At 38.7% G+C, this 21711-nt stretch overlaps 1 protein-coding gene and 1 pseudogene across 9 annotated transcripts in view; one reads left to right on the forward strand and one right to left on the reverse strand.

Moving 5' to 3' along the window:
• The window catches only part of OPCML (opioid binding protein/cell adhesion molecule like), a 1151950-nt gene that overhangs the window by 106848 nt on the left and 1023391 nt on the right, over window positions 1-21711 (reverse strand). For all 9 annotated transcript variants that reach the window (XM_025357328.1, XM_025357325.1, XM_025357327.1 and 6 more), the window contains one exon: window positions 10624-10749. In XM_025357328.1, coding sequence (XP_025213113.1) covers window positions 10624-10749 — 126 coding nt within the window. The remainder of the gene's footprint in view (window positions 1-10623; window positions 10750-21711) is intronic.
• On the forward strand, window positions 7352-7433 carry LOC112607449 (annotated as a pseudogene).

Here is a 21711-nt window from a genome sequence, read left to right on the forward strand (position 1 = left end):
GAGGCTCTGTGGGTGTGGGACCCTCTGGGCCAGGTGTGGGATATAATCTCCTGGTGTGTCATTTGCTAAGACCCTTGGTAAAGCGCAGTATTAGGGTGGGAGTTACCCGATTTTCCAGGTGTTGTGTGTCTCAATTTCCTTTGGCTAGGAAAAGGAATTCCCTTCTCCCTTGTGCTTCCCAGGTGCGGTGATGCCTCACCCTGCTTCAGCTCTCACTGGTCAGCCTGCATCCATGGACCAGCGCCAACTGTCCAACATGCCCCAGTGAGATGAACCCGGTACCTCAGTTGAAAATGCAGAAATCGCCCATCTTCTGTGTTGCTCATGCTGGGAGCTGGAGGCTGGAGCTGTTCCTATTCGGCCATCTTGGGCGTGCCCTCAACACGGCTTTACAACAGATGGTAGGTAGCATTTCCAGTTCCAATTTTACATTTGAGTTAGTTGGGTTTTTCACTTAATATGATATAAGTAATATCCATTCTCATATTTATTCTCTAAAATGCCCAGTGAAGGAACTAAGCATCATTTCCATACAAGCCTAATTTCCAGCTGTCCCATTTCTGACATGCATAGTTTCTCAATTCAGTGTGAGGAGTATTAAGTAGAAAGTATGGTCACCTATCAAGAACCACAGCTTAAAGACATCATAATTGTTTGTTGTAAGATGTGTTATTTCATCTGGGACTTTAGAAAGAAAACCCTAGGGAACTACTACTTATTTCTTAGTGAGGGTTTTCCACCTTGGGGAGGGAAGGTGGAGGTCATTGTGAAGTATTATGAATCTATATTTCTGAGTCTTCCAGGGTTAGGTTAGCACTCTGGAGTCTGGGTCAGGGCCATCAGCTTCACAGTGATGCTTGCTGAAGGCATCCCTCTGCTAGGATAGCTTGCTCTGCCCTCCTCCTGCTTGCACAAAAGAACTTCAGCCTCCCAAGGAAGAGATTCTCAGGAATTTATGACTCAATCAACTCACCCAAAAGGAGCATAAATGGGATTAGTTTTAATATTGTTAAGTTGCAAAAATACAGGCATATGTGCATGCCAAAGCGAAAATGTACGCAAGCAAAGGGGGAAAACATATGGGTACCCATATGGCGAAAAGCGCATTGCTAGACCTTCACACACTTCTCATTTACAACAAGAACCAAAGTTAGTGAACATAAATTTGCTTTGCAAAAATGTGAGAGGAACAGCTTGTTTGCCCATAACTGTTCCACTGAGCGAGATATGTATAACCTTGATTTCTCATCTCAGACACCTCTTTCTCACACTCTAGGGATTAATTAGGCTCTAAACATGACTTCAGATTAGAAACAAGGCTCCTATCTGCCTTGGAGAGAGACAAAGAAGTAGTAGCACGACTGGATGATGCAGCAGGTCAACTAATAGGCAATTCCTATTAGTGGCTGGAACTGTTACCTGGGATGGCTTAGAAGAGAAATGAGGTTGGTAGGTCTCAGCAGGTTTATTTTAATTGAAGCAGATGAACAACAGGGACCTACAGCAGACAATGGCATGAATGTGGTTTTGATTTGGAGGCTCTGCTTTGGTTAGAACAATACTGGGTGGAAGCTAGAAAGCAACTAGACATAGGAAGGTAGGTGTGGACATAGGAAAGGCAAGGCAAGAGTATGGGTGATGCTCAAAGCTAGTGAGCACCCTTGGGTGCCCCAGGTAACAAGCAGAATTTGATTCAAAGTATCATTTTACATTATACCTGTTCCAACCTCAAGCTATGGAAGCCATCCTTGTATAATATAAAGAGCTCCAGACTTGAAAATCAGGAACTAGGTTCTTTTCATAAAGCTACCATTTTAGTTAGCTGTGACTCATTTGTCATTACTTAACCTTTCCATCTGTTTCCCTCCCTGTGAAATAGGCAAACTATTCTTTCTCTGACCTATTTTAGGGAACTGCTATAAACTCACTTGAGATGATTCATGTGAAAATATTTTAGAAACAACAAATTCTTATATAAGCGTATATAGGAATAGGTTGTTAGTGGAATACTAGAGACTCATTTTCCTTGTATTTCTATTTTTTATTGTTTCATTTGAAATAATTGTCGATTCACAGGAAGTTACAAAATGGTAGAGATAGGTACCCAGCACTATCACCCAGCTCCCCCAATGGTGGCATCTTATGTAACTAAATATATATGTGTGTGTGTGTATGCATACAGTATTATATATACAGTTTTATTTATAAAGTTGTATGTGACACATTTTCTTTATCCAGTCTATCATTGATGGGCATTTGGGTTGGTTCCAAGTCTTTGCTATTATAAATAGTGCTGCAATAAACATACATGTGGATGTGTCTTTATAGTAGAATGATTTATAATTCTTTGGGTATATAACAAATACCATTATCCAGTAATGAGATTGCTGGGTCAAATGGTATTCCTGGTTCTAGATCCTTGAGGAATCGCCATAGTCTTCAACAATGGTTGAACTAATGTACACTCCCACCAACAGTGTAAAAGCGTTCCTATTTCTCCACAACCATTCATTGTTTCCTGAATTTTTAATAATTGCCATTCTGACTGGCATGAGATGGTATCTCATTGTGGTTTTGATTTGCATTTCTCTAATGATCTGTCATGATGAGCTTTTCTTCATGTTTGTTGGCCACATAAATGTCTTCTTTTCAGAAGTGTCTGTTCATATCATTTGCCCACTTTTTGATAGGACTGTTTGTTTTTTATCTTGTAAATTTGTTTAAGTTCCTTGTAGATTCTGGATATTTGATCGTTGTCAGATGGGTAGATTGCAAATATTTTCTCCTATTCTGTAGGTTGCCTGTTCACCCTGATGCTGGTTTATTTTGCTGTGTAGAAGCTCTTAAGTTTAATTAGATCTCATTTGTCAATTTTGGCTTTTGTTGCAATTGCTTTTGGTGTTTTAGTACACCATGGAATACCATGCAGCCATAAGAAAGAATGAGATCATGTCCTTTGCCGGGACATGGATGAAGCTGGAAGCCATCATTCTCAGCAAACTAACACAGGAACAGAAAACCAAACACTGCATGTTCTCTGGACACAGGGAGGAGAACAACACACACTGGGGCCTGTCGGGGTGTGGCAGGGAAGGGGAGGGAGAGCATTAGGGCAAATACCTAATGCATGCTGGGCTTAAAACCTAGATGATGGGTTGACAGCTGCAGCAAACCACCGTGGCACTTGTATACCTGTGTAACAAACCTGCATATCCTGCACATGTATTCAAGAACTTAGAGTAAAATTAAAATTAAAATTAAAAATAAATAAAGTTATGAAAAATTGCACTGTGGAGTTTACTTGCATTTCACTAGTTTTTGCATGTACTTATTTTTATGTCTTTGTGTATAGTTCGACAACATTCAGTCACACATACTGAGTCATATAGGTACCATAACAATCAAGATACAGTATAGCTCCATCAACCTAAGGCAACTCCCTTCTGCTTCCCTTTCCTTTTGCTACTCTCACCACTGGCAACTGCTGGCCTCTTGTGCATATTTACAATTTTGACAACTCAAGAATGTTATAAAAGTGGAATCATACAATATGCAAACGTTTGAGACCAACTCTTTTTATTCATCACAATGTCTTTCAGGTCCATCCAAGTTGTCAAATGGAACAATAGTTCATTCCTTTGTTTTGCTGTGTAGTATTTCATGGTGCGATTATACCACAGTTTAACCATATACCCAATGAAGGACATTTGGCTTTTTGCCTATCACAAATAAAACTGCTGTATCATTCCCAATCTACACTCAGGCCAAAGAAATGAATCAAAGACCTCAGAACTGTGAAGGAATAAGAGACAAAGACAAGAGGTAATAAAATAGTAAAAATTATCACTTTTCTCTCAAGGCTGCTCGCACATTCAATGAGTTAAAACACAAAAAACGCACAAAACGGGGCTAGGCATACAGTATGCACTCATCATAATACCATCATAACCAGCACCCAGGCTAATCTGTATGCTACATGGATTCAAAGAATGCATTCAAATGCAAATATGGCACAACTACAGTTTAGAAATAATTGTTGAGTTAGTGTTCAACACTATTACCTGCTTTCCATTCATTTTCTCTTTTGATACCCAAAATAAACTGATAAAGTTGTTCCCATTTTGCAGTAAAGGGTTTTGAGGATCAGTGAGATAAATCAACATTTGTTAAGTCACTCCGTGTGTTAACAACTCAGCCCAGGTCTCATGCTAAACATGGGTGTTAGCCCATGTTCTGCCAATGGGCTACCACCACCATCCAACAGCCTATCCAATGGGCTAACACCACCATCCAACAGCCTATCCAATACCTATACTCAAGTGTGGGTCAATGCATCTTTTATTTGGAGTGCTAAGAACTTGGTGATTTCTTCTAAGACTTTCTCTTTAGGAATTTCTAGCATGAAAAATGAACGCTGTAGCAGAAACAGTCGTGAATCAGTACTTTTTTTTTTTTTTAGACAGAGTTTTGCTCTTGTCACCCAGGTTGCAGTGCAATGGCCCGATCTCAGCTGACTGCAATTTCCGTCTCCTGGGTTCAAGAGATTCTCCTGCCTTAGCCTTCTGAGTAGTTGGAACTACAGGCATGAGTCACCACGCCTGGCTAATTTTTTGTATTTTTTTGTAGAGACGGGGTTTCACCCTGTTTGCCAAGGTGGTCTTGAACTCCTGACCTCAGGTGATCTGTCCACCTCAGCCTCCCAAAGTGCTGTGATTAAAGGCATGAGCCACAGAGCCCGGCTGATTGGTATATTTCTAACCTGAACATCTACCAGAGTGACTAGAAGACAAAACTGTCCAACCAGGTGATAACCACGGGTGGTGATTTTGCTAGCATTAGCTCTTTACTTCCATGGAATTCTCTCATTTAGCAACCTCAGATATCTAGAACAAAGCCAAACATTATTTCCCCCAGACAGAAGTCATCAGTGCCATTGATCACATTCCTAAAAGCTAATGCCTTTCACTCAAAGAAGGCCCTTTCCCACCACTACGTCTCATTTAGGACTAATCAACTTAGTTGTATAGATTCTTGCTCAAGACAAATTAGAAGCAGATCATCAGAAGAAACGTGGCTGCTAAAAGACAGGTGCACTGACTTTAGGAAGAACTGACAAGTCTGATTGAAAGGAAGAAAGAAACACTACAGGAACTAGTTTTAAAAGACACAAGATTTTAAACAGTATTGATGGTATTTAAGGGTCATATTCCTAGTCATCGCAGTCCCCAAATGCCAAGATACAAACAATCTATACGTATAATCTTGATGTTACAATGTAAAGATGAGGCTAAATGGCATTCACTAGACAAAAATAAACAGAATAGAACATAATTCATGCTTTAAATGCTTTCAGTGGAAATAACTTGAGTAAATGCATAAAAGAGTCAGCTTTGGTTACCTGGAAAGTTCACTTCTAAGAAATAACTTGCTCCCTGAGATATTACTGTATCTGAGTAGACTGTATGAGCAGCTCACTCACGGGTGAAGTGTTGTCATCTTAAAATCTCAGGGGAGGAGAGACAGGAAGGAAGACTTTGTTATTTTTTCCCAAACATCTGGCCTTTCCAAATATGTCATGGCAGCGGAGCCAGGTGTGCGAGGCATCGCAGTGGATTCCTATGGCATTGCAAGAGGGGATGACTACCCTCCTTAGAACACAACAGGCTCTAGGGACTTCTTCTGCCACGCCCATCCCTGCAACTTTTTCACATTACTCATGTGCCTAGAAAAGCCTGCCAGTGATGGTGGCCCAGCTTCCCTTCTCTTGTCCTTCAGGAATGGGAAAGGAAATAATTCTTGAAGCCCAGCTGATTCACAATGTATTCCAATCCACTTTGCTTGCTTGTTTTGGGACCTGACTTTTTCCTTTGGAAAATTTTTTGAGGCAGCAGCCTGTGTTATATAGAATAATAATTCCATCATTATTCTACTTCCTGGGCCATGGGTGACTAAGTACAGATTTCTATATATGTAAAGGCTGCTACACAAGTGCCATACCCTCTAGCAGATCTATATAAATATTTTTAGTAAGACATTGCCTGCTATTGAAAAAATTAAGTATAGATTTTTATATCTAAAGATTAAGAATGAATACACAGTCAAAAGCTCAGCAGTTTGCACAGAAACAGCAAACCCCCAAAGGGACGTTTGCATAGTGCTTTTCGTTATGTTCACAACATTTATTCATGATCCTGGTAACATCCAGCTTTCCTCAAAAGTGAGGCACGTGTCCTCGAAAATGCCCGGGTTCTGGAAATCTGGTACACTTTCAGTACTGCCAAGGAGACGAGAGGTCAACAGGGCTCCCGCAGCTTACTCAGTCGAGAGAGCAGAAAAGCTGGGAAGTCTTCAGATCCACCTTTGGAAACTTGGGGATGTTTCAAAACTTTTACCCTACTTTGGTAAGAAGGATATGTCTTTGGTTTGTTTGTTTTTGTGAAACAAATATACCTGAAAAGAAAAATTACTTCAAAGGGGCTCCCCAGAAACGTCAATGATGGGAGTATTTACACCACCAACATGGGCAAAGGCTACCCAGGCTCCTCTCACTCCCTTGCCTCCTCCCACTCCAATCACTTTAATCACTTACCAGTGCAGTTTCACTACCTGAAACCTTCACTCTTCAACTCTTAGGTAGAGATTGCATTTCTGTATTTTGAGCTGTATTTTTTCCTTCATTATATCTGTCTACTTTTTATATTTCAGAGATTCCTCATAGTTTCAGATCCATCAAAGCTTATTATTATTTTTCTCATGTGATAATGGATTTATTTATTCATTTATTTTTACCTCTTTTCTACAATTGTAAGGGGTCGACAGCATGTACTCATATTGCCATCTTAAACTGTAAGTGTGATTGTTACTATTTTTAATTTTTAATAATCTGCTTATTAAAATATTTTTCTTAAATGAAGGCTGATTTACTCGTCCCTGTTTATAGATCCCCAAATTTAAATCATATATTTCAAATATTGCATTAGCTAACTCCTCCACCATAATCCTACTGGAATTTCAAAGAAAATATCATTGCAACCTTTATTTCTTATTCTTCCATGCTGAATCAATCAACAAATTTTTCTAAAAAATGCTGTTTGATGTTCAAGTTTCATTGAATGTACTTCTAATCTTTTAAAACAACTCCCTAATTGCAAGTCAGAAGGAGCATCCTTCTAAAAATAAATATTGGTAGCCACCCTGCAGATGCAAATTTTAAACTTACAAACACTTCATATTCCAGAGCTTTTCTTTTTTTTTATTATACTGTAAGTTCTGGGGAACATGTGCAGAACGTGTGGTTTTGTTACATAGATATACACGTGCTATGGTGGTGTGTTACACCCATCAACCCGTCACCTACATTAGGTATAAAATTGAAATGCTACAGAGAAGATTAGCATGGCCCCTGTGCTTTTCAAACTGGGAAACCATTTTTTGGAGTTCAAATGCTTAAATATCATTGAGAGAGGGAAGGGGAAAGACAATAGTGAAAATGAAAGACAGCAAAGTTAAGGCCAAGCCTATGAAAAAACAAAGGCAACTTCAAAGTAGAGCACAGCCTGGGAGATTTAAAGAAGAGAGGGATCACTTAAATTTACGATTTTCCAGTGAGGCTAAATTGCAGCTATTACATTCTATAAAAGATTGGGAATATGAATGAATCCCCCTTATTTTAAAAGGGAAATCTTACCAGTGTACCATTATAAAGAATTGCTTCAGAACATTTACATAAAGTCAAAATGCCTTTTAAATGATTTCCAAGCTTAGAGAACTGTGTGTTTAGGATCAAATAACTACATTCTGGGATTTCAAGCATTTATAAAGACATTTGATTTTACCAAATATATAAAAGTTGATCTGATGGTTAGACACAGTTTTGTATATAATATAAATCCAAAATTATCTCTAACTTTAGGCAAAATTATCATGGAACCCATGTCTTTGGGAACATTATTGCTGTGTTTATATTAAGTTTGAGTTTTGCGATATCCCTTACATATACTTTAATACTCTCAATAATTTTACTTTATGATATAGAGACATTCTAGGTTTTAATAGGCAAGGTCTTTATACCAAGAATATTAGGCTAATTTATTAGCATTATCTTTCCCTATAACAAGGCAGGAGCAAAAATATGTGTTCTCAGTCCACAAAGAGAAAAACAGCAAAAGCTTGAATGATACTCCTAGCAGAAGATCCAGTCTCTTATTTGATAAATGCAATAACATAATTAATGTTTCAAATTAGGAAAAAAATTCAGATCATTATTGTCTACATTTCTGTATATTTATATTTCAAATTTAATTGAAATCTAATTACCAACAATAAAATACACTTTTTTTTTTTTACAGTTTTATTAGTTTTGACTAATTTTGACGCCAACATAACCTTCAAGATACAGAACTTTTCCAACATCCCCCAAAATCTCTTATGGCCCTTTGCAGTCACTTCTCCCCAAATCCCTACCCTAAGTAACCACTGACTTGACTTCTGCCATTCCAGATTAGTTTTGCCTATTACAGGATTTCATGCAAACAAATTCATACAGCATGTGTTTTTTAATTTTTAGCTTATCTTCCTCAGCACGCCATTTTTGAGATACATCCATTTTGTTATGTGCATCAGTGGTTTGTTCCTTTTAATTGCGGAGTAGCAATCTGTTGTTAGAATATTCCACAATTAATCTATTCGTCTGTCAATGGTTATTTGGGTTATTCATAGTTTACAGCTATTATTAATGAAACTGCTAAAAAACATTTGTGTACAATATACATTTGTGAGCATATGCTTTCATTTATCTTGAATAAATGCCTAGGAGTGGAATTGCTGGTGCGTATGCTAAGTGTATGTTTAACTTTATAACAAAATGTGAAATTGTTCCCCATTGTGCTTATATGTTTTTACAGTTGCAGAGTTAATATATAAAGCTTCAGCTGATCCACATCCTCACCAACACTCGATATTATCAGCCTTTTTAATTTTAGTCTTCCTAGGGATTATACAATGGTATCTCATTTTTGGTTTAATTTTTATTTATACGATTAAGATGTTAGTCACATTTTTGTGTACTTATTTGCCATTCACATACTATATCTTCTTTTGGAATTGACCAAATTTTTTGTTCACTTTGAGGTAGAGTGTCAGAATTGTGTTGGAAGAATTCTTCATATACACTAGATGTAAATTTTTTGTCAAATATATGCACAGTAAATGTTTTTATCCAGTCTGTGACTCCACTGAAGGTTTTTAATTTTGATGAAGGCTGTGATGAGTTAAGTTACAACCCTATAAAAATGATACCTTGAATTCCTAACCCCTGATACCTCAGAATGTGACCTTATTTAGAAATAGGGTCTTTATAGAGGTAATCAAGTTAAAATGAAGTTACTGGTGTGGACCCTGATATATGATGGCTTATATCCTTATTAAAAGGAACAACTTGGACACAGATGCATCTAGGGAGAAGGCCATAGGAAGATGAAGGCAGAGATCAGGGTAATAGATTTACAGTCAAGCAATGCCAGTGACTACCAGCAAACCATCAGCATCTAGGGAAGGACGTGGAACGAATTCTCCCTCAAGCTCTTGAAAGGAACCAACCCTGCTGACGCCTTGACCTCAGACATCTGGCCTCCAGAAATGTGAGGAAATACATTTCTGTTATTTAAATCACACAATTTTGGGTATTTCGGTATTAACATGAATTTATTACTTTTCTTCTGTCATGGTTAGGGCTTTTCTTGTCCTGGCAAATCTTCGTCTTTCTCAATATTACTAAGATTTACTCTTACACTTTCTTGTAGATCCATATTACTTTTGAATGTTATGTAGGCATACTCCACACATTTTTCCTATTTACTTGGTTTCATGTTTGAATTTTTAATGCCTGAGGAAGCTCTTGTTTCTTGTATAATTCCTAGAATTAATCACAGCTTTTAGTAGCAGTGTAAATATTTCAACTGGCTCTGTGCCCATCTCTTCAAGTTTGGCTTGGGGCAAGTTTTATTTCCAAAAGGACAAGCCCCACTGTCCTTCTGGTTCCCTTGCTATTAAGTTGGAAATGGTTTTAACCGATGTTTTCATATCAATTATTGACTGCTTAGCACAGTCATGCCCAAGTGCACTTAACCATTTCCATCATCCTTCTTCCACTCAAGGTGAACTGTTTATGGACAGGTCAGACATGTGTGGCTCTGGATAAATGTCCTAAAAGTGCTGAAGCAAGGAGATCCTTTTTCTCCTGGACACACAATAACGCCAAACTTCTCCATGGCCACACTCATACCCTTGTGCTCTACTTCCAGGAAGAACAAACCACCAACTGACCCACCTCTACTTTCAGAAATTCACATCTTCATTGGAAGTTATTCTTATGTCCTTTGTTCTTCATAGTTTGGAAAACAGAAGCCACCTAAGGCCATAAAAATGACTGAGACCATAATTTAGCAAATTTCCTCTATGAATCCTTCTTTGGAAATGAAAAAGCCAGCAATTGGTGCATATTGCCTGCTTGATTTTATATGACTGGACTACAAAATGTTTTCTGATTCCTGAAGCTCTGTTGTGCATAAGAGCCAAGACTTTAACATACTACCGCTGAAAACGTCCTCCAGGTCAGCATCTTACCCTTGACTGACAGGTGTCTCCACGTCACAGTTGGCTCTGGTCTGCCAATAGCAAGACACAGCAGGGTCACACTGCTTCCCTCATTCACAGTGACGTCTGAGGAGATATTCATGATCTGAGGAGGAACTGTAAGGAAACAGGATAGAAGAAATACCTGAGAATAATTCTCTGCACTTAAAAGGAGGTGTTAGCCTACAAATTTTGTATAGCATGTTTTTATGATAAATATTGTTCACAGTAATAAATTTCAAGTTGCTTGATTCGTCAAAGATAGGGCCATAAACGTTTGCCTTGTACTTATGGTAGAAGGAGCTCTATATTATACCTTGGCGATAGCAGGAGGCAGATGTGGGAACACTGGTGGGAAGCAGAGGACCTGAGAGAGGCTGTGACTGTTGATTAAAAGGTGAAATCAAAAATATTCACAAAGCCTTCCAAGAGCTCCTGTTTATCCCCATGTTTATTGTTTTTAGTGGAATCAGTGGCGTAAGCTGATAACCATGAGGGACCACTGTCCTCAGCCTCAAGTCTTCCCCAATATTGCACTCAAAATGCTGATAACGCTGAGTTAGTTACTATTTTCTGAGCATTGCAGACCCTTTTAAAATCTTTGACCTTGAACAGGTTGTTCCATCCTGGAATTATTTTGTTTCTCACTTATTTTAACCTGACAACCTCTCACCATCCCTTAAAACACATCCTTTAAAACTCAGTGAAATTCTCTGACTCTCTTGATAGACTTAGAAAATCCTGGATCCAACCAGCAATGCATGTGTGTCCTTACTACTACTGCAACCATGAGATTGTACTCCAAATTGTATTTTTTAAGTGGCATCATATCCTAGTGGTTAGGAGCAGGGTTCTGGATTCAGATAGACCAATGTTTCAATCAGCTGAATTCCTCACCTGCTACATGACCGTTAGCAAGGTGACCTGCCTTTGTCCCTTTGAGCTTTATTTTTCTCACTCGTGAAATGTGGATGATAGTAGTAGCTAAACTCACAACACAGTGAGTTTAGGTGAAATAACGGCTTAGCAGAGTGACTGATATAAAGTAAGCACTCAATAAATGTTAGCTCCTAAGATGACGATAACGACGATCATGATGATGTCAGGAAAAACATATTTCACAAACAACAGTTTTCCTCTCATGAGCCAGGACCATGCCCATGTACCCACAGCACTACAAATTTTAGCCTAAAATGACACCTGGTCTTACTCTCTCACCTCCAGGCCTTGATTCTCTTCAACTCAAAGGTCAGTATTGGAAAACGCCCAGATTCCTTCTCACCTCTTATTTATCACCACCACTGTCTTGGTTGTTTCTCACCAATTTTCACAGATAATTGCAGTAGCCTCCCACCAGGAACCTTCCACCCGGCCTCTTTCCATTTTGGGTTCCCACCAATCTATTCCCTACACATAGCCAGAGCAATCTTTCCAAGTAATCATGGAATCAAACTTCTCTCCTCCTTACTCATTTACCCCAGAATGGCCTACCACGTTTAACAAACAAACCCTTCTGCATGACCTGAGCTCTCTGGAGTCGAACCCCCAAACCCACCAACAAACCTCATCTCAGGCCCCGTTTCCTCTAACAAAGCGCATGGCACACACTGGCCCCTTATATTCTCCTGAATGTTTTAAAAGCATCAGCACTCCCATAGCTTTTCTTTTCCTTGACTGTCTTTTTTTGATTCCCTACCAACAGATATGACTCATCTTTCAAAGGGTACCCTAACATCCTCTCTCCCCTGCCATTTGCCCTAACCTCTCCCCACATCCTGAAAGCAGAAGCAGTCATCTCTTCTGCTGCATTTTGTTTAGACCTGTCCCAGGGAGGGCTTTGAACGTGCTCTATGTATGGCAGCTTATTGTCTTCTGACTGTCTCTGCACCTAGAGAATGAGGAGCTGGAGGGCAAGTGTGGAATTACACACATCTCTACTCCTCAGTGTAAATCACAGAGTCTGACAACGGTACATGCTTAATTTCTCTTTGAAAGAAAGATCCAAAACAGATTGAAAAGAAATCCCAAAACTAAGGGACGTAAAGCTTTGAATGGAAGATTTTAGATACTCAAACCTTTCTTTCCAATTTTCTTTCAGATCCTCAAATAAAAGGAAGATAACACAGAGCGGAGGCTCCAAGCCTGCAGACATGCTGATGTATTTGTACTGCCAATTTAATTGTGAATTATTAATTACCAAACAGGTACAGGGCAGGTCAATTCCAAACAAACCTGAGCTGAGCTGATGGCAAAGGAGAATTATGGCAAATGCTGAATTCAGACAATTTTGCAGCTTGGAGTTTTATGCTGCTGAGACCTTACAGCTAAGTCTTTTCAAGGAGAAGCCATGAGTAACAAGTAGAACATTTGAGCTCTTAATCTACATTAGCAAATAAATAAAAATTGCCTATCTTATAAATCTGCCATATTTGGGATTATTTCTGCATTAGGATTTGGCCTGAAATTTCAGTGCACATATTTTACCCAAATACATGCTGGGGAAAAATAGCGTACATTTTAGCTACACTGCATTCTCTTGAGAAAAATGTTCTACCTGTTTTTTTTCTTTTTCCTATATTTTCTAGCTTGTTAAAAAATAGTTCTGGGCTTCGAAATGTCAATACTTTTTTCACTTCTGTAAAGCAACAACTCGAGTGCAACTTCCAAAATATTCTCAAAATAATGTCTGCTTCAGCTGGAACTGTTAGGCCATCTGAAGTTTTTTGTCTTAATTTTTTTTTCAGACCCTAAAGGCTCCCTAATAGTAAGTTACACACAGCTGGGGAAAGCACATTCATTGAATGGAGGCAGCTATGATGCCTCAGGATAGAACTCAGCACAGCCACCAACTCAGAACTGTTCTTTCCGCAGACATCGTACCTCATCCGATAGTGTGAAGGATGCTGGATTAAGAGATATGTAAAACTCCATGGATGCTTAGCATGTCATCCTCATTGCTCAGGTGCTCAGTCTATGTTACCCATGAGGAAAGAGCTTCCTGAAGTAGGATCACAAAGGCTAACCGAGACGTTCCTACTAAGCCCAGGTAGTGTTGTGTGCCATCCTCTGTAGCTCCTTCATGTTCTCTGTCATTTTCTCCAAGGAGGAAAGATAAGTACAGTGTTAGGGTGTGGATCGCTAACAGAAAAGGAAGTGCAGAGGATGAACTGGCAGAAAGGGAAGTTCTTTCTCTTCTTAATTAAATATCCTTAGAAACTAACATTAATAAGCAACTTTGTTGTTTTCAAATTCCTTGTTTATTGAAACAAACAAGCTCCTTACAAATGGTGAGATAAATCAAATAAATATTCTCACCATTAATATTGAAGAAACTGAGGCATGAGGAGATAAATTGATCAAAATTATAGGGTCAGTCAACAAGAGTTCCTCTCACTGTATTATGATTCCTCTTTGTTTATTGTTGACCAATTCCCCAAACAAAATTTCCATCCACAAGCCTTCACGTGTTTGTGTACTCTGCTTCAAATGTCTTCCCAGAGCATCTTCCCTCACAGCACCTGCCATGATGAACAAAACCATCCCATTCAAGTCAGTGCCCCCTGCACACTGCAGGCCACAACACGAGGAGCCTATTTTCACTGTCCTTGTTTCCCCAGGGCCATGCATGCTGCTTGCCAAGGAAGGTATTCAATACTTTTACTGTAAATTTAAATCTGAGTTGAATTCCGCAATATCACTACAACTCTACCCTTGTTTCCATGATGACTTTGTGAAGAAAGGAACACTTGGGGATAGCTTTTAAATGCTTCTCCATATTTTGGCAGGTGATCTTTGTTTAATTTTTAGACGAGTATCTGTAGCAAATGCATCTATACATATTGCTACTGCTTGTAAATATACATATAAACATAAAGAAATGAATAATAACCTTACCTGACATGCCCAAATGACTCAAAGGAAATGGTAGGACCCACAGAGTTTAACTAAAGGATAATAAATAGCACAGTGTGTCATCTGTGCAGACACTATTGAGCTTCCCCTGCTGGTGCCGTAGGTATCTGCTTATCTTTTCACGGACGGTGGTGTTTTACAATAGGGCCTTTGCATAGATTGTGCAGAGGGTTAAATGCACAACTACGGTAACTTCAAAATGTGGTCATTTTGGATAGATGATAGACGGGTAATAGCTAGGCAGAAGAAAGATCAATATAGATAGAAATAGAGAGAGACAGATGATATATTGACAGAAGTTGGGTAAGTATGTGGGTAGACAGAAAGAGATAGATGATAGATAGATAGATAGGTAGATAGATAGATAGATAGATAGATAGATAGATAGATAGATAGATAAACAGATAGATGACAGATAGACAGAGATAGAAATTCCACAGTTATCTTTTAAATATCTTGCTTCTGCCTAAAACGTCCCACATGTGCCCCTTGATAAAGATGGAAGGCCTAAAACTTCTTAACAGGATTTACAAAACCATTTGTTTTGCAGTCTGTCCAAAACATAACTTCTAGGTCCTTCTCTAAAGCCTCTCTCCAGAGCTCCATCATCCTCTCAACTTTGTACCTTTAGACACACAATTCCCTCTGCTTGGAAAACCCATTCCCACACCTGTGCCATCTGATCCACCCACTCTCCAGTTCTCAACTCACATTCAGAGCTTACTTGTGATGTCTGAGTCACCCTTTCTCTCCCCAAGACATTCTTGTCTATGCCTTTATCATACCATTTATCTTTGCAACTGAGCTATCCCATGGACAGGATCTGTGATAGGTACCCTTGTATTCCTATTATACACACAATGACGGACATGCAGTAACATCTTCTTTATCCCTGTAAACATAATGTATGAGTGCACGGGTTTCTAAATTCAGTATCTGATAATGTGTCAAGTGTCTCCCATCCTAGAGACTGACACTCGCTCTATCCTCTCCCTGAAATCCTCACCATCCTATTCTTCACGTGTGTAATTTTTTTTCTGGGCTCAGTTTTAATGTTACTTCCTTGGAGAAGTCTTTGCTAAGGATCCCAGTCCCCTGCCCCCAATATCTAATTCAGGTCCTCTTGTTACAATCTCTCCTCAACCTTTACATTTTCTTGTATAATACATACATAGTTTTGGGCTTTTATATCCATGTATATGACTATTTGTTTAACATCTCTCTGGCCCACTAAACTATCTACTTTACAAACCACTACACTCCCAGTAAATAGAACTATGCCTGCCACACAATATTTAATAGATGCTTAATAAAAACTTGCTAAATAAATAAATGACTACTCTGTATACTGTTTCATTCAAATGATTGTGTACTTGGGAGACAGAAGACTTGAGCTGGAAAAGGCTTTCCCAAAGATGAAACATGTCTTTCCGTAAAGTTAGTTGGGATTGAAATGCGTGATTTTGCACATATCAGCCCCACCCTGCATAAAGTTGATATGATGTGGTGGAAATAGCAGTGAGAGGCCAGGGAACATGCCTCTGGTTCTGAAGTCCAATAGACCTGCTTGGCATTGGACAACTTTTATTTACTGAGCCTAAGCCCATGGCTCCTCATCTGTACAATGGAGATGAAAACCTTGTCTCTTCAGGTTGTTGCAAGAACTAAATATAAATGTATTCAACACAGGAGCACAGTGCATGGAAATAAGGAAGTATCTGGTAAATGTTAGCTGCTATTAGCCTTTGTATATACTCATTATTGATATTGTTCACGCCATTTAGAATCAGAGAAATGGCTTTATCTGTGCCTAATTGCTCATTTTCTAAATCTCAGTTTCCAACTTTAAGTTGGGACTTATAACTAAATGAAGCTTACCTTGGAGATACACACACATATATATATATTTAAATACATTATATGATATGTTATATATAATAATATAGTATATTGTACACTATATTTAATAATATAGTATAACATTACTATATATTTCATATGTACATAGAGTATATGTAGAGTATATATGTGCATAAACACTCTAGCTATCAGAGTAAAATGTGCATATTCAATGACTAACCATCAATTTCCTCCTCTTAAACTGAGCTATTGGGCCTAAGCAAATGCATATGGCAAATCTCACATGTGTATGAAGAAATTGCTTGGCTTTTAAAATATTTTCTTTTAAGGGGTGTCTGTTTCTAGAAGGAACAGGGTACAAGACCTCAGCACCATGTCCTGCTCAGCCAGGTCCCAGACCTCATCTCAGCTGAGAGGCAGAAGCAAAGTGGGCCTGGGACCAGATGCACAGGTGTCTGCTGCTGCTCCCTACCTCAGCTTTGCCCACATCCTTAGCAATGCAATAAGTAATGATACCTCGTATGTGATGGATATTTGGGGCTTTATTATCTAATTTGGTCTTGACAACAGCTTTGAGGTACACAGGACAAGATAAAGGAACTGAAGTGTGTCCACAAGGCAGGATGCTGGGACACAGTCTTCACCCTCAGGGCCAGACCCACTGAGAGGGGTTCAGGTCACCAGGGCAGCATTGGCCTTGGGGTCACACAGCTCTGGACTCTGGTCCTGGCCTCACTTCAGCTGGATGCCTGAGTGCAGGTGAGTTCTGAATCTCGCCAGTTCAGGGTGAAGGTATGGGTAAAACTCTGAGTTCAATCCTTGGCCAAAAGCAGGTGCGTATTGAGGGCTGCTTCCTCATTCTGTCCACATTGTCAAGAATTCCCACATTGTCAAGAACTCTCTGGGAATTTTTTAAAATTGCAGATTATTAGATCTGAATCAGAACAGGGAGTAATAGTGTCAAAAAGTCCTCAAGGTGAATCTGGCAAGCAGCCAAGATTACGAGTCATTGCTACACCCCTGCAAGGGGCATCCATTCTGTCTGGTCCCCTCCCAGTCACCCAGAGCTGCCCAGCTTCCATTACATCCCTCCGCATCCTGTCCCTCCAGGACCTGCTCCCCATTAGAGATGGCTCCACAAGGTAACTGCAAAGGCAGCCTTCCCTGCACTCAACTCTGCCCTGTCTCTGTCAATTGGTTGTCTAGTCTTAATTGTTTTATTTAAGACTGTATGTCAGAGTTAGAAAAAGAAATCTTGGGATTTGCAGTCACAGGGGCTAAGGTTTGAATACAATTTTTTTCCAAGTATTTTCTATGTGATTTTTGAAAAAAATTACCTAAGCCATTAAGTTTCAGCTTCCTCTACTGTGAAATGGGCATAAAAATATTTGCATCACAGAGATATGGAGATTAGATTAGTGATAATTATTTCAAAATGGCTTAAATAGCTATTATTATTGTTTTTACTTTATTGTTGTTATTATCAGGGAATAACAAAATATTAAGAGACCATGTAAAAGCTAATATAAATGTGAAATACTTTTCATTACCATTTTAAACACTCAAGGCTAATTTATAAAAATAATACAGAAAAAGACTTTTAAAGATCCAATGTTTTATCCTTATGGGGCTACCTTTTTGCATTTTAATAGAAATGTTTACTTCTTAAACCAGACGCAAATTGGGAATTATGGCATTTACCTAGGCTAGGTTGTGTGATATTCTGTATACTCAAATAGTATAATATTTTGCAAAAAGCACTGCATGAAGTGTAAGGAGGAGCATTTTCTGAACATTTTCCTTCTGTAGCTCTGTGACCTTTTGCTAATCATTTAATGTACCTGGCTAGAGCTGTATGTGCACTTGTGTGCTTGTGTGTTTGTGTGTGTGCATTGTTGTTAATTTGTTTTGGTTAGCTTTAGAATGGAGGCATTGGATTGCAAATCCCCAGGTCTGTTCTGGTCTAAAACCCTGGGAGCTGATGATCTTTCAGGAACAAGTTGGGTCTATCAGTGAGTTCCTCCTGGGAACACAGTAATACCACCACCAGCAGCAACAACAAAATCGTTTATGTTTATTTCTTGAAGCCCAGCATCAAGTGCTGTTATACACATTGCTTCCTTTAATTCCCGACACATTCTTAGGAAATATGCACTATTAAAAGTCAGCATAAGGATAGGCATATATATTAATGGAATAGAATGGAGAATCCAAAAATGTATCCACATTTTATGGGGTCAGTTCATTTCCAACAAGGTGCCAAGTCAATTCAATGAGGAATGAATAGTATTTTCAATGAATGGTACTGAAACCAGTGGCTATCCCCTTGCAAGAGAGTGAAGTCAGACCCCTACTTCATACCATATACAAAAATCAACTCAAAACATTAATAGATCAAAGACCTAAATGTAAGGGCTAAAACTTAGAAGAAAACACAAGAAAAACTACGTAGCCTTTGATTAGGTGATGAATTCTTAAGATATACCACAAGAAGCACAAGCAACAGCAGAAAACATAGATAAACTGGACTTCATTCAAATTAAAAGTATTTGTGCTTCAAAAAGACACCAAAAAGCAAGGGAAAAGAAAATCCACAAAATAAGAGAAAGTATTTGAAAATCACATATCTAATAAGGGACTACTGTCAAAATAAGTAAAAGCAATAAAATGTCAAATAATCCAATTAAAAAATGAACAAAGGAATTGCATAAATAATTCTCCAAAGAAGATATACTAATGGCCAATATGCACGAGAAGATGTTTAGCACCATTATTTACCAGAAAAAAATGCATATCAAAACCACAATGAAATATCACTTCACATCCACTATGATGACTTTAATCAAAAAGAGGGACAATAATAAGCTTTGACAAGGATGTGGAGAATTAGTAGACTAATACAGTTGGTGGGAATGTAAAACAGTGCAGCCACCTTGGAGGACAGTCTGTAAGTTCTTCGAAAGGCTAAATATAAGCTATCATATGGGTCAGCAATTCTACTCTAGCTATGTACCTATGAGAAACGAAGGCATATATCCACACAACAGCTCATGCATTGGTCCTAACACACAAAATTTTAAAACAAGTCAAATATCTATCAAGAGATGAATGGATAAACAAAATGTGATACACCTATACAATGGAATATTATATAACTATACAAAGAAACAAAGTACTGATATGTGACCCAATGTGAATGAACCATGTAAATATTAAGTGAAAGAAGCCAAACACGAAAGACCACATACTGTCTGATTCCATTCACGTAGAATATCCAGAATAGTAAAATCCATAAAGATAAAAAATGCATTGGTGGTTGCCAGGAGCTAGGGAGAGAGATAAATGAGAAGTGACTGTTGATGGAGGTGGAGCTTCCTATTGGAATTATAAAGATATTCTAGAATTAGATAGTGGTGACTAGTGTACAACCTATGCATATTCTAAAAGCTCTGAACTGTCCTCTTAATAAAGGACTAATTTTATAGTATGTGAATTGTATCTTCATAAAAGTTTTATAAAAACATCAATCATGGCCAATCATCTCTTATGAGGTCTTGTACTACAAGGAGAGACGACAACTGAACACACACGAGTTCTCAGAAAATATTCTTTTCATTTATTGATAGTTCTTTGAATAATACTGCATAATGTCTGCTTAACTCCCCATTTCTCATTACTTGCCCACTGTTTCCTCTTCTCTTTCCAAGACAACTCACACAGTCCTAGTCACATCAGCCCATTTGGCAATGCTCCAAATACCTCATGTTAATTCATGAATCCACACTTTTGCATGTGTTGTTCCTTCTGCCCATGAGCCATCTTCCCCATCCATCCATATGCTCAACTCTTACTCATACTTGAAAACTGGTATTGAGATAGAATACCTTCTCTCCATCAGTTCCCACATTCTACAGATAAATGTATGTCTGTGTTCCATGACAACCTATGTGTAATGATCTAATATATTCACTGAAAACATTTTTTGAGTTCCCACGATGAACTAGGCATTACATTGGAAGTAGAATGACAAACAGACAAGGTCCTTTTCTCGTGTAAATTATGGAGCTTAGTGTATACAGGAGAACACTGATGCTGGTAAGTCATCATGAGAATCTAAGTGTGATTTCACTCTGGCTATGCTATGAAGTGGTTCAAAGCTCCATGATAGCCCATACTAGGGACTTTTTACTGGTTGGTGAGTTTGGTGAAGGGTTTGTTGTGGGCAGAGCTGGGCAGATGGATCAGCCTGTGCAAAGGATCCACAAAACAGAGAGCATGATGAGCTTCAGTGAGTGTGGATGAAGTGAACATAGCGAACCTCAGAAACTGAGGCTGAAAGAGCAGGTAGACCCTGGAACTTACAGATTCTTTGAATAAACACTAAGATTTTCAATCTTTTTGTAACAGCAGTTGAGTGATACATTAAAATGTTTAAAGACGTGATGCTGCTGCTGCTGCTGCTGATGATGATGATTATGATGAAAATCATGGTACTGATGATAAAGGTGGTGATGAAGATAGTGATGGTGATAGATGATGATAGTGATAGTGATAATAACGGTGATTATGATGATAAAGATGGTGAAGATAGTGATGGTGATTATGGTGATGATGATGGTAATGATGATGGTGATGGTGATGATAATGGTGATGATGATGATGAAGGTGATGATGGTAATAGATGGTGACGGTGATGGTGATGTTGAGGGTGATAAGGGTGGTGAAGATAGTGATGGTAATTATGGTGATGATGGTAGTGGTGATGATAATGTTGATGATGATAGCAGTGATGTTGGTGGTGATGATTGTGGTAGTGATGATGATGATGATAATAATGATGATAATGACAAGTGATGCAGGCATGACAGATTTCCACTGGGAATTGGTCACTCCTGGCTGCAGTGTGGAGAATAGACTGAAGTTGAGCAAGTGAAAATGAAACTGGCTAGGGAGTTGTCCAAAAGTGAAATGGTAGAAGGTTAGACAAGTGCAGTAGTAGGAGAGATGAGCCAAAAGGGAGAGATTTGAGTGACATTTGGGAGTAAAATAAACACAGCCTGGTGAATGGCAGGATATGTGGTTAGTGTCACAGCACTTTTCACACTGTTCTATTGTTTTCCATGTCTCTCTCACTCACTCGACTGGGGATCCTTATAATTAAGAACTGTCATTTGTTCATCTCAGTATTCCAGGTGCCTCTCAGCACAATGCCTGGTATCTGGTAGGTGCTCAATCAATGTGTGCTAAATGTAACTGCTAATGCCAGGAGATTTTCAGAAAAATACAACCTCTCAGGATCCAGGGGGG

This window comes from Theropithecus gelada, chromosome 14, assembly GCF_003255815.1.
Source record: "Theropithecus gelada isolate Dixy chromosome 14, Tgel_1.0, whole genome shotgun sequence".
In the NCBI taxonomy this organism is placed as follows: Eukaryota; Metazoa; Chordata; class Mammalia; order Primates; family Cercopithecidae; genus Theropithecus; species Theropithecus gelada.